General features: G+C 40.9%; 1 protein-coding gene across 1 annotated transcript in view; it reads left to right on the forward strand.

Moving 5' to 3' along the window:
• The window catches only part of ADAMTSL3 (ADAMTS like 3), a 536,839-nt gene that overhangs the window by 396,459 nt on the left and 125,265 nt on the right, over positions 1-15,115 (forward strand). The window contains exons 8-9 of the mRNA XM_088472851.1: positions 6,674-6,748; positions 13,058-13,215. Of these exons, the coding sequence (XP_088328977.1) occupies positions 6,674-6,748; positions 13,058-13,215 (233 nt within the window). The remainder of the gene's footprint in view (positions 1-6,673; positions 6,749-13,057; positions 13,216-15,115) is intronic.

The raw sequence follows: 15,115 nt of genomic DNA on the forward strand, positions 1-15,115 counted from the left end.
TGCGATGTATAACCATTGACTGTTATAGTGCTCCCAAGTGCCAAGTATTCTGAGTTCATCTCACCTGCACATTGCGGGTTCAGTGGATTATTCATGCATTTCTTTTCAGATGGTAATACTGTTTAGCAGTTTCTACTATTTGTCTCAGCATCACACGCCCCAAGCCTGTTTCTGGGACTCCCTGCTCATCATGCCATCAGTATCATCATCGATGGTGGTTGTTGTTCTGAGGGTCCTCTCTCTGAGTGTGGGGTTTGTGCTGAGTCTACAGTAGAGGGGTCTTCTCCGGATGTTGGGGACTGGCTACTGGATTTATATCGCTATTGGAGGGTGTAGGCTTCAGGCACTCAGTTCTGGTATCTAGGTCGCACTGTCTCTAGTGGATTCCAGGCGGACTAGTTGTTATCTGTATTACTCTCTGTTTGACGCCTGATATCTCAAACAGTGGTTCCAGCCCCATGGACATGAGCTCAGGGCTAGGGTCAAGTTCCACTCAGTTGGTCCAGGAGCAGGTTGAGAGCCTTCCAGTAATCCCTGATATCTTTGATGGTGCCAGGCTACATACCCTAATGGTCCTGCCCATGAGCAGCCACCTCAATTCCTGTATAACAATTGCTCCATCTCCGAAAATATTGGCATTTGTTAAAATCTCTGAATCAAGCTCTATATCTGTTCTGCCAGCTATATGCTCTGTCAAGAAAGCAAATATTGCACAGGTTGATGGTGCTTTTCTACTTTACATTGCTTTGGGACCGTGATAAGTTACCGTGAGTTAGTGTTTTATTAGGCTCCTTGGTAATAATTTTCTGTGCACACCGCACACGGCATATTAGTGGAATCATAACTCTCAATCTATGAGCTTTCTTTGAGATTTTCTATCTATATCAGCACAAGTTTAATAGCATCTTATTGCTCTATAAGATCTATTGGGGAGATGTATCAAGCAGTGTACAGAGTGGAGAAGTTGCCCTTAGCAACCAATCAGTTTCTACCTAGATTTGTTATAGACAGTACATAAATGATATCTTGAAGCTGATTGGTAGATATGGGCAACTTCTCCACTGGTCTACTTTTCCACTTTTTCCACTGTTGATTCATCTCCCCCTATATTTATTTGTGACATGTCATTCAATCAGTGGTCACTACAGTTTGAAAACTTCAGGGTGGAATTATATTTAATAATACCCCACACTTATCTACATCATCCTATATCTAAGTATACTTCTCTTTTATGATTGATCACAACACATCATTGTTTTAGACTAACAATCTCTCTGTGAATAATTCATATATCAAATAGTCTCAATCTGCAGCTCTGCAACAGGCAATGTCCATATTTACTATATAAGTTCTACATTTTCTTTACGATTTTTTTCATGACTTTATTCAGTTGCCAAAGAAGGTTGCAAATCACTAACTAACTGGCTCCAACCTTCTATGTTTGTCTTGCGGGTACTCAAATCGTGGGTTTTACATTAAAGTACAGGATTATTTTGAGAAGAAAAATACATGTGAAATGTACTTAAGTGAATTATGGAAACTCCATACTGTAATCGGAGCATTGTACATGTCAAAGACAGCAGTTTGGGTTCCTATAAATTTCCAATGTTGTGCATTTCATTCCCAAGCAAAATATATCTACAACCAAGTATTGTGTATCCCTAGGTGTAGGTCTGTGGTGATTACGATCAGTCATTTACAAGCCTGTTGCAGAACCCTCCACTGTGATAAATTGATAAGCTGGATGGTGGTTATAAGTGGGTATAGGAGAGCAGGTCTGAAAAAGTTTTGGCTGAAGCAACTTTGTAATGGCAGAATTCCACTCCAAACTGGCCTGTGTATGGTGAACGTGACTCCTTGCTTTTGAGACAGCGAGCATGTTTGTGAAAGACTAACAGCACGTCCAGAGCTCTAGGCATGAGCTCTCTATCAAATGATACTGTGTAGATGATAAATAGTTTCTACAAATGTGTTTATTGAAGCATGTGAGCTGTTTATTTTTCTTAGTATGGTCTACAAAACCACATAGTGCAATTAGAAGGTAACAGTATGAGCTGTGGGAAGTGTCAAAGTATGCACTGGATAGAGAGGTCAGTCAGATAAACAGGGGTTTGATATTTACTGTTTGGTGGGCTTTATGTACACGGCATGTGTTGATGCCTTGCTTGGTCTCATTATGGAAGGTGCTTTTAGTCAGTAGCAATTTGTGGCCCACAGCTTTATAGTGTTTTTCATGCCTTCAACTAGAATGAGCCCCTGGGTGCACTGTGCTGTGTCAATCTTGCTTTTTGTACATTACTGCTTTTGAGATAGTCATATCCATTAAAGGATTGTAATTGTACATTTTTATTTACTTGTAGAATTTCCATAAACCACACAGAGCAAACCTTAAGACAGGCCAATGTCAAATGTGTAACTTTAAACTTTATCTATTGTCTATACTAAGCAATAAATAAGAACTAACCTGTTGTCTATTTAGTATCATATTGCATTTCTACTCTTCAAAATCTTGTGTTTTAATCTCTGTAAGTTATGGGTCATACAACAATACAGTTTACCTAATATTTTTGAACTGCACCTGCATTTTGAGTTCAGTGCATCTTGTACTTGCACCCATATTTACGCTTGGAGAATGGATCAGAGACGCTCACTTGTAAGTTCATTTTCGTAGGGGCGTTTTGACACAAGTCAACCACGCTTTTTAGAGAGGTGCCAGATTTTGACTTAGACATAGCCTTAAATTACGCTTTTGGAAGGTGTATGTTTGTGCATCACACAGACCTAGTTCAAGTTTCCAAGTTGATGATGACGATGCAGCATTTTTGCGTTGCACGTACCGTATCTGTATGCTATGCTGTAAAGGTATGCTATAAACAAAAACCTTATGGTGCCGAGTATGTGTAGTCAATGCAGTTGTGTATGGGGTAGTGCTAAGTCCCCTATGGAAGAAATCAAATACAGATAAGGAACACAGGGCCTGATTCAGAACCGCTCGCTATTTGCGGTCGTTCGTTTAAAAAAAAGGGGTGGCTATTCAAATGAACCGTTCGCACTTTGCGGTCTGTTCACGCCTCTAAGTCTGAATGAGCGAGCAAAACTTGCGGTCGAAATTTTGAAAAATACGCCCCCTGGCCGCTCGCATCATACGTCATGTCCGCTATTTATTAGATTAATCGAGTACATCGAACAGCGTATGAACTGCTCGCTATTCTTGTGGTTGGTTTTTTCAACCGCTATTTTGCGAGTAGTTCTGACTAAAAAAAAAACAAGTGACGTGGTCGCTGACGCTGCTGTATTAATTATGCACACCCATAAAACGCCCGTTTTGACCTTTAACCACGCCTGCGTTCTGAATTCCACTCCCCGTTTTCAAGCACCTTCCCCTGTTACCACCCACATACGCCTCCTCCTGTCATTCAAAATAGTAGACATTCGCTATTTTGCGAACAAACGATTTTCGGCGCACTGACTGGTTCGCGCATGCGTATTACAATCCGTATGCATGCGCAGATGAGCGAACATCGGTCAGAACGAACGAGCAGCCGCTTACGTGCGGCTCTGAATCAGGCCCACAGCACAGAGAACAATCAGAAAAAAAGACTAACTGGTACAATAAAAAAAAAAAAAGAATTACTGCACAATGTTGCTATAAACAAATACAAAACATGCAAAAGATACAAACACTAAATAGATAAAATGTTGCAACAGAATAGCAATCTTTAATCTGTAAAATATGCAAGGACATTATGCTGGCAGTACATACAGTATACTGAATTTGCTAATTGCAGCATCATGCATTAAATGCGTTTGATTTTTTTTCAATGTACCAGGTATTTTTTTTTTTCTGGGTTGTTCTCTACGCTGTTTTCCCTATCTGTATTCATGTAAAGGTGCACATTGTTTAAAATACCTGCAACTCAAAATACAGCTGTAGAATTTTAAGTTTGTGGACAAGTTGCAATTTTATTCTTGACTGCACATCAGGCCCTATCTGACAGGAGGCATCCCGACAGCCGGCATATCATACCGACTCCGTGTATACATTCTGGGTCTCATTCAGACCCGTTCGATGTTGAGGCCCTGCGCACGTGCAGCGGCCGCACTGCGCGTGAGCAAGCCCCGGAGCGAGAGAGAAATTTTCTCGCTCTGGGACTCACTACAACAGGGCGGCTGTTGATGGTGATCGACATCTCGCCCCATTTTGTAGGCGGGGCGGGGGGGGGTGGTTACACAAACAGAGGCGTTCCTGACGGAATGCCTGCCGTTTGGGGGCGGCCCACTGACATCACTCATGATGTCAGTGGAGAGCTTCCAGCTCTAATAGAGCCAAAAGCTCACTGGGACTTGCGGTAGACGAGACCCTACCACAAGGGTCTCGTCGCAAGCCCCGATGGTCGCAATGGTCTTGAACATCGCAACCATCAACATGGCCGCTCGCTAAAGCTGTGGGTGGTCACCCACAGCCTAGCGAGCAGCCAGGAGGCCGGCTCTGACCCTAGAAGCGGCCGCCCTCATTCAGAGCGAGCGCTCGCATTTTGCGAGCGGCTATGAATGAGGTCCTCTGTCTGGTTGTGTTTGGCCAGGAAGTGCTGTCTCACTGAACAATTTGTTTTCACCACAAACTTATCCAGCATCACACAAGTGCATTTATTGATAACGAAACCTGTGAAATCACCTGAAATAGCAGGTGACTGTTGTCCATAATGCATACAAACTTAATATTGTCAATTTCAGAGAAGTTAGAGGATAGGTTATTTGCGCAAGGAGATGTTGAATACATATATACATACAGTAATAAGCCGTGATGCAGACTATCGCAGTAAAGGCACTATTGTAAAATATGTAAATACCACAGGAGTTAAAAGACGACCACTGCCGTCATTTCAGATCCAAGTGCTGCACCTGCCGGATCAACATCGCGACCATCGATCACAGCATCAGCCGTCTGAGTGAGCCTAATGCATACATCTACATCCCTGATTCACCGTTCTGAGGATCAGGCGATCAAAAACGCTGAACCGCGGATAACGGCGATCAGTGATCCATCAGTGGCTCAGGGAAAAACAGCTTGTTAAAAATCCCTGATTTGCCAATCTCAATCACTTTTTTAAATGGTAAATCGAGGATTTCCAATGGGGAATTGGGCAATACATGGCAGATGTATGGGCCATATTAGGCTACTCAGAATGGTTCCTCACCTCCACTGCCATGGCAAGTAAATCTGCACCAGAAGAGGCCTCAGCACTCCCATAGGTTTTGATAATAGGTCCCTGGCTCCACCCCGGAACACCTGAGCCCATCAGTTGGGCTGCAGCGTCCAGAATCGCAGTAGCATAAATGAACATGCAGAGTCTTGCAATCGTCGGACGCTTAGACTAGTCCCTATGATGGAATTTCAAGTGGAAGCTGTCTATACTCCTAGACATACTAACATCAACCACGTGGGCACTACGGGTCTGATTCAGAGATGGACGCTAATGCGATCGCAGCTGCAATTTCGCACGGAGCGCAGCTGCGAAATTATGCTGATGGTTCCAAAGCTTACCGGAGAATAATGACCCCATCGGTGCCTTCTCATCTGCGTATGACGTCGCGTAGTATCGTAAATACTGGTAACACCGATGCACATCGACCAGCAATGCAGCCTTGTGGAAGATCTGACCTGTCTCAAATACAGCAGCTTTCATAACATGCAGAGGGCTCTCGTGCTGCGTATGTGATTGCAGTGGCTAATTTATGTACGCCCATGTAACGGTGTTTTAAAGGTAAGACACACCTGCATTTTTCTGACACCCCATTATCTGCCCCAAATGATGACTACCTGTCATTCACTTTGAGAATGGGTTCTGTGCATGCGGAATCGCAAGACAATCGCAGCGCAGCTTATACGCATGCACAATGGCAAACAATTGCTCGATCTGCGTAAGAACCGCTATTGCCTCCATCTCTGAATCAGGTCCTATGTAAAGTATTGTAAAGATTTAAATGTAAAGATTTTCCATAGGTTATAGGACGTATATAGTACAGCAGGAGTCCAGATGTATCAATACAACACCACTTTCTGTGATAATGTAAAATATGTGATGGGATCATTCATTCTTTTGTGTTTTGTGACATTTTTTAATGTCCTTGTTATTTTGTATAATATTTAAAGTTTCCAGTACAGTAATATCATTTGTGTCATTCTGCTGGCCTTGGGGAGCGCTAATTAATTTGCCCCAAATCTATTCGGACCACAAGGGTCTCTCCCACTTTTTGTGAGATATGCTTCCTGCTGGAGGACCGTCGTGGTTCTATTAGTAGGATTGTGGTGGAATGTGTTTGCCTGTGCTTTGCCCATATACTGTACATGCCTTGTTATACTTCAAAGACAGCAAACGCTTATTTTATTTTGTGTTTAAATTTCATGCATTGTAAAGAAAAAAAAAAAATCCATTTTCCAGGTACGTGTTTCCTTTATAGGAAGTGTGGGAGGCCTGGATGCTATTTTCTCCTCAGCCCCATCTTTAAAATAAAATAGTATTTTCTGCAATTCTTAGATGTTCTTCTAATGTGAAATGCATACACCTGTGTTTTTACTCAGTCATTTAGCCCTCAGCACTGCCCCAGTCACACGATACTCACAACATCTGTCTCCATCAGAGTAACGTCTTATTTTGTATTTTTTCCACAGGGGAAGAGACAGTAATTGCTGTACCGCATGGAAGCCGCAGCGTGAGAATCTCACTAAAGGGACCAGCTCACATTTGTATGAACCATTTTAAGTTTTATGTGATCTATGTTTTTAAGTGCATGTGTGTGTGAGTAATACGCGTATGTGGCCTCTATGAAGGAACATTTAACCATATGATGTTGCCTCTATTACTAGTAAGAGTTAATACGCTGCTCGACACCTGTTTTCAAGGTCTAGTGGAAGTTCTGATGTTTGAGGGATTAGTTGTAGTTTCTAAGCAGTGGTCTGCAGTGATCATCTGTACTTTGGAGCTCTGCACAGAACGCTCCTCCAGCACTGGAGAGAACACTTCCTAAATATGTGGGTCGACATCTGCGGATGTATTATCAATTCAAAATTCACTTGCAAACCTGGTAAATGAGACATTTAAGGAGCGTTGGCAGTGGTGACTGCACGTTGGGTGGCAAGACCAGTCTGACGCGATGTGTAACCGGTAAAGAGTCAAACTCACGCAGTATGCTTTATGTCTCAGGATTTTTCCAATAGATTTAATTTCCACCAGAAAGGCCACCACACCCTGTTTGCATAAGCACAAATGCCAGCAAGGCTTTTCTGCTGTACACTTTTTCTGTGTAACAGTAAACAGTATATACAGTTTTAATGGGGTGTGCATGTTAATCTTCCAGTGAATCCATGGTCTGGTTTAATCACACACCTGCAGTTATTTCCTTACTCTTACATACATATACATAGGGCCACCATCAGGGGGGTACAGTACTATTGTACAGGTCCTGGGCTCAGAGGGGGGGCTGCAGCCTGCTGATGATCTCACCTGTGACGGGAGCAGTTTGCTGTCAGAATGATCGGCACACTGCAATGGTTTTAAACTTTCAGTAGAAGAAAATTGCACCCCAGAATCAGAGTCCAAACACCCAAAGTGTTTATTTAGGCGACCGCAATGTTTCAGGTAGCTATTCGCCTTTTGACTATATATACATATACAGAAAAATTCCCTTTACTCGTTCTCTCAGAGGGGAGGGCATGTCCTGATGTGATTACTGTGCCCACTTGATGAACTGAATCATGTCATCAAACCCCTCCCACCTTTTCTTTTGTTTACTCAGCCACATCATCTCATACTAAAGTATGATGCAGTCTATTCCTTTACTATTAGTTTACTAGGATCAAGGTAACATCAATAAGACATTATGGGTCTATTTACTAAGCTTTGTTAGGAGATAAAGTGAACGGTGATAAGGTACCAAGCAATCAGCTCCTAACTGCCATTTTTCAAACACAGCCTGTGACATGACAGTTAGGAGCTGATTGGCTGGCACCTTATCACCGTTCACTTTATCTCCTAACAAAGCTTAGTAAATAGTCCCCTGTGTAACCTATATTCTTGAGACTTAGATTTATTATGTAATGGCTTCTACCTTCTAATGGATACTATGCTAGTTCAGCCCACAAACTAGTCTTTAGGTACATTTGTTTCACTGATTCCTTACTGTTTGTGCAACTAGTCATTATCTATCTTATCTATCTATCTATCTATCTATCTATCTATCTATCTATCTATCTATCTATCTATCTATCTATCTATCTATCTATCTATCTTATGTAAATAGTGTGATAAGTGTAAACTATGCTAAGTTTGATTGAGTAGCACCTTCTTGTCCTTAATTAAATATGTTGCTATTAATATACAATTTTTATTTTGTGTTAATGCTAAGTAGTATAAATAAATGACACCCATAAAACAATAAGGATTAATTATAGTCTTTTCACCCTAACGATAATACAAACAATTTTCAAAGTGTAAATGGCTCAATAGACCAGAGTCTACAGACCTGCAGAGGGTATTACACATATTGATGTATTCCACAGATCTGATTTCGTGATGATGGAAAAATGTATAAAAATGATGTGCCCTATGTGCACAGGGTTATTCCCTTTTGTGTATTACAGCATTTGTAAAAACTCCTGTGTGCAGACAGCGTACAAGATCAAAGCATGTGTAATTGAAGTATTAGGTTCTATGGCTGTAGTTTTCCCGAGACAAAGTGCTACAGGTGCCTGCAATAAAAGGGGGTGTCATCTAGTAAAGGCCAAATCCAGAATTAACAGTGCTCTGTGTAAGGGCGATATTTGACTTGACCATGTTGCTTATAGATAAAGATAAATTAATCCACCTTGTATTTCCTTTTACATTGCCCTTCAAGGTTTTACTGTATTACATAGTGTATTAATGGTATTTGCCTACAAATAACAAGTTATAGTACAGTATACATGTTAGAGAGAGCACTTGGCACTGTTTCTCCTACATAAGCCACCGGCACTAGGACCCGGTGCGGCAGCCCGAGGCAATATCTCTGTTCTGCCTACTACACATATGCGGTTCCCCACGCATCTTTTTTTTCAGCATCCTGCAGAGTAACAGATGTGCACCTGAGTGTTCTCCAAATAATGGAGGCCCCAAACAACACTATCACCACAGCTGTGTATTATCTATATCCTGCTGCCACCAATGCATATATCGGTACCAGTGAGTGTGCACTGTAGATGCACTACAGTGCCCAGCATACCCTGTACGCTCCTGGCTGCAACTGGATGTCCTTGCATTGTGTACCAGCTGTATTCTGATAACCCTGTGTTATCTTGCACCTGCTAATACTGGTTAATAAACCATTCCCTGGTTAAGTTTATCTGCCATGTACACTGACCTCCATCGCACACCGCTGCCACCTACTAGCAATAATAGATGTTGTATGGGAATACTTAGGCCCATATTCATTTATAGACGAAAAGCCGTGATTGGCGAAAAGTTTTCGCCGATGCGCGGTTTTCGCCAGTTTCCGAAGTATCACCCTATTCAATTCCAGGACATTTTCGCCTGGGTGAAACTCCATAGGCAAAAACAGGCAAAAAAGTTTCTCCACCCAAAGGCAGGAGAAAAGTTTAGCAAAATCCCTATTTTTGAGAAAAAATGCGGGGACTCGGTTCAGAGCCCTTTGGGCATCCTCCCTAATGACTAATAACAGCAAAAAAATATAAAAATATAATCTGAATACTCCCTAAAAAAGGCATGTAATTTTTGGGGTGCTGTATGGATGGGGCAGGTGTTTTCAGAATTGCAGGGGGCTGCAGCAGCTGTTTATTATAAATTTTTTAAAATGCACCTTATTAACTCCAAAATATACAAGTACCCAGTTAAATATACCCACTTAACTACAGCAATTATTTTTCACCAAAGAGATTGCTTTATTTTATATTTATTTATTACCAGTTATTTATATAGTGCACACATATTCCGCAGCGCTTTACAGAGAATAGTTGGCCATTCACATCAGTCCCTGCCCCAGTGGAGCTTTCAGTCTATGTTCCCTATCACATGCTCACACACATACACACTAGGGTTAATTTTTTTTTTTTTTTATGTTTTTGAGCCAGTTAACCTACCAGTATATTTTTGGAGTGTGGGATGAATCCGGAGTACCCGAAGGAAACCCACGCAAGCACAGGGAGAATATACAGACTCCACACAGTTAGGACCGTGGTGGGAATCGAACCCGCGACCTCAGTGGTGTGAGGCAGTAACGCTAACCATTACACCGTCTTTGCTGCCCAAAGGCGAGAGATGGAGCAACAAAAGTTTAGTATCATTTAAACATGACATAAACGAATCGGAACATAACAATAAATCGTCCACATATTGTATTAGAACAGATCCACTGGCGGGTTGAAAATATTGTAAACAGTCATGTAAGGCCTGGGAGAAGATACTGGGGCTGTCTATGAAGCCCTGGGGCAATCGTGTCCTTGTGTATTGTACACCTCTGGATGTAAAAGCGAATAGGTACTGACAGGATGAAGAGGTACAGAGAAGAAAGCAGAAAGTCACGACCAGCCCGCCAATTCTCCAGATACCTCAATCTGAGAATCGCCAACAGTGACTTATGGTTACCTTAGCACGTGCGGTTAGTCTAACACGGTACTGCCACCACCAACGAAGTTAACGGGAGTCGTTAGGTTCTCCCCTTAAATCTCAATATGCACACTCACTTACATATAGGTACATAGCTTTGACCTCACAGGCTCGTGAATTTGACAAGAACACAGAGAATACACTGGATTAAGAATGTTTAATCCGAAAAATATTTCCAAGGCTATTGATTACAGAAAAAAGGTAGTACAAATATGGACAATACAAATATATCACAAATAAGTTTCAGAAAATAAAAGGAATTAAAATGAAAAAAAAAACATATATATATAATTTTTTCACACTAATGCAAATGTGCATATAACAGCCCTTTGACTCAATTAAGGAACCCAAAATAATTTTGTTACTACTATTACTGCACTTCTATATTGATTACCAGGGTCACTTACGCTTTTTTTGAGGTACATACTGATTTCCCCCAAAAAAGAGGTCCTTTTCACTAGTTTCGCCATTTACTGGCGTGGAGGGGGCAGCGATACCCTCCATTTTCTGAAACGGAGGTGTGTCGCCGAAGTTGAGGGGGAGGGAAGAGGCCAGGATCTCTACTGGCTGACGGAGATTTCCTGGCCCCTTACTCTCTACTGTGGCGGCCAGCTGCATGACCCTATGGGTCACCTTAGCCGGCAGATGTTACGCAGATTATCCAATGCTGCGTTGGACAACACAGCTCAGATAAGTAATGTACAGGAGGCATGATGCCTCCTGTGCATTACCATATCTACAAGGATCGCAATCACAAAGCTGCCTGCGTGCATACATATATCTATAGCCTGCGTGCATACATCATATATCTATAGCCTACGTGCATAGATCATATATCTATAGCCTGCGTGCAGCTTTGCAATTGCGATCCTTGCTGAATCAGGCCCATAGTCTTTATATATAATGGAGTATATATATAGAAAATGGGTGTTTTCAAGTAAAGGTGATCGTGACAGAAAAATGTCACCCATCCGTGATTTTACAGTCTATGGGCCTGATGCAAACTGAGGGCCTGATTCAGACCCCCTCGCAAGCGCTGAGCGCTCGCAAGCGGGTCGAGGGAGCTCCGTCGTGCGCATGCGCGAGACCCGCATAGCGACGGCCAGCCATCGCTATGGGACTCGCACCAAAGGGGGCGTGCTGTCGATGGTGAGTGACAGCACGCCCCCTTTGGTGGGCGTGCCGGGGGCGTTGCTGCCCAGACGGAAGCGCTCCCATGGGAACGCCTACCATCTGGGTCCGGTCCCACTGACATCACTAGTGATGTCAGTGGGAGTGCTTTTGGCTCTGATAGAGCCAAAAGCACTCCTGGGCTTGCGGCAGTGAGACCCTACAGCAGGGTCTCGTCGCAACCCTGATGGTCGCGATGGTCTTGACCATCGTGACCATCTTTTTGGCCGCTCGCATAAGTTGCTAAGCTCGCATAAGCAGCTATGCGAGCGGCCAGGAGGCCTCTCCAATTTTAGGTAGGAGGGCCCTGATTCAGAGCGAGCGCTCTTGTCAGAGCGTCTGGCTCTGAATCAGGCCCTGAGGCCAATCTGTATAACATATCTTGGATGAAATTGCTCTGTGCATGCCTGGAAAACCGGTCACACGTATATGCGCCTATATATATTGGCTGGTTATACACACACCCCTGATGCTGGTAGGTGCATACAGTTTTTAGTGAACACATTTTACACCTGCCATTATTAGGACAATTGCAACCAACACTCCATGAGTCCCTGTGCGTATGTTTCCCATAAAGAAATGACATTTATTTTGGTTTTTCCCAATTAAGCATTTCTTCCTTGCCAGGAATGGTGACAATATGAACTATTTATATTGTGGTGGTTTACAGTTGTTACCAAATGATACTTTATCAGCTTAGTGACTTGTCAGCATTACTCAGTTCATACCACAATATAGCATCACATGGAAAGATCAACATCATTTTTTGATTCTCTTTGGGAAACTGGCATTTCTGAATGACACACAATAAACTTGTTCATAATAAACTAGAGATAAACTTTGGTAACACGTGATGCTTTTGTGTCAAAATAATGGCAATATGGTCAGTTTCAGATCCATGTAGCAAAAAACTTGCCGTCCTGTACAGTACAAAAACTCCTGCCAGTATGAAATAGATATGTAGTCAGAATACTTCCATAGTCTCTAATGACTGCAATCACCTCTCCCTGCGTAATACAAGCTAATCCGTTTATACAGGTGATACTGCTATAGATGGTCTTACTACAATATGTTGTTGCATCTAAGCAGGAATATGAACAGTATATAGAGATTATGTATACAATCTTATATATGTATATGCTGCATGTATGTTTGTTACAAAAGGAAAACTGCTATTTACAGTAACTTGTTCTTGTAGTATTTTTGTGCCATTGTAATTGTTTTTCCAGTTGTAGAGACAAAAACCTTGCAAGGCGAAAGCGGGGAACACAGCTTTACTAGCGCTGGGCTATACACTGTGGAAAACACTACAGTAGAATTTCAAAAGGGATCTGAAAGAGAAGTTTTAAAGATACCTGGCCCATTGCGTGCAGATTTCATCATTAAGGTAAATCCAGCTTCATTATTGTATTTTACATAGCTGCCAGGGATGGTCACAGGCTTTTAAGATTTTTCCTGGCAACTTTTTTCCTTGACTATGAGAGTACCAGTGCCATAAGAATTGTGCTGAAGTGTCAGTTAAGCAATTGCTGCTCTTTCAAGTATATTTTGAGCTATTTATATAGAAGTACTGTTTGCAGATTATAGAAATCTGTCTTCATTCACATTAAAAAATATATTTTCCTCCAAAATATATATATTATACTAGTGAGATTTTTTTTAAATCTTTTTTTTAGAGTATAGACAATCTTTTATTTCTGTAATATAGAACAGCATGGTTCACAAAATTGCTAAAATAAATATGTATATTTTACTCCTGGCCTCCCCTCACAGCACCTGTCATTCTGTTTTTATTTAACTTGTCTGGCAGAGCTCCTCACAGTGACGTGGTGTTTGGTGGTCATGTATGCCAGTAATTTGTTTTTTTGTGTTTTATTTGTAGCATTCTGTATAATATTTTACAGAATTAGAAATGAGTGAATATATCTGATGTATAAACTGGCGACTAATATGAAAAGGTGTTAGTTAGTTAGTACGGTTTGTCTAGTTTGATAAAACTATGACATTTTGTTGATTTCATTTTTTAAGTAGAATCTTGTAGCTTTTTTTATAGAACATTTGTCTTCTGAAGCACCTCTGACAGTGTATCTGTGACTTCATAACAGTGTCTGCAGCCATTTAAAAAAAAAAAATTCACTAATTCCCTTTACCAAGACAGAAGGTGGGAAAATACCTCAATTATCATTGATGACGGTCACTACAGTAGTTCCTAGTGAATTGATAAACTGAAGTGAGCTCACAAAATGGCTGCTTCCACCAGTGTATATTTGACAGGTACACATTAAAGAGGTTTTTTTATTTTTAAATTGAGTATTTATTGAAAGTTTTTTAAAGTTACACCCAAACAAAAATAAAAGAGTACATTATCGTATTCATGGCAGACATAGAAAATACTTGAAGCCAATATACATATTACATTTTGACAGTAAGATCAACGGATATAAAAAGAGAAGTAAAACATATATCATGTGTATATAACAAAATATACAGCCAACTCAAAATTAATATGGATATCCTAGTGCATACCCAAGGACGCCATTCAGGTCTACACATTAAATAGGTTTAGATTGAGCTCATGGTGGTGGCCTTGTGAAATGATGGTGAAAAAATGTCAACAGATCAATACTTTGACAGAAAATGTGGCTTTAGTGTAAAGAATACACATTTTGTGGTAATAGTTCACTTCCTTTCTTTACCTTTTCTTCCATTTTGGTACAAGTATGCTGAGTTATTTTGCCATGTTTCCATAATCCTTTTTTACAACTTATAATTAGGAGCTAAATTAAGTTTTCAGAGCATAAAGCTTTCCAAAAACTGTCTCCAGAGGTAGTATGGAACGATATATCTGGCAGACCTCTTTGGACTTGTGTGCATGATCCTTAGTAAATTAAATCATTTTATATGTACAATTTTTAATTATAACTTACCAGTGATTTAAAAATAGGCTCATTTTTCCCGTTAGCTAAGATTATTATCCCTTTGTGGATACATAGCACTTTAAAACTATTTTATTATTATTTTTTGCATTTCATTGCTTAACACAGAAATATAGTAAATCACAGACTTTTTTGATGTTTAATAAGAGTCTGTTTACCAGAAAATTTGGACATGGACTTTATACGTTCGGTATGCTACATTACTAGTAGAACCAAAGTGGTAATCCACTGGCTGTGGTCTAATCTGATGCAAGTTTTTTTTTTTTTCCAGAAATGACAAGGAAAATAAAAAAAGAAAAATAATGATAAAATGTTTTATTAAAAAGAGTTACATTTGTTATTGATATAAGT

Source organism: Taudactylus pleione, unplaced genomic scaffold (genome assembly GCF_031769625.1).
Source record: "Taudactylus pleione unplaced genomic scaffold, aTauple2 ptg000129l, whole genome shotgun sequence".
NCBI lineage: Eukaryota > Metazoa > Chordata > Amphibia > Anura > Myobatrachidae > Taudactylus > Taudactylus pleione.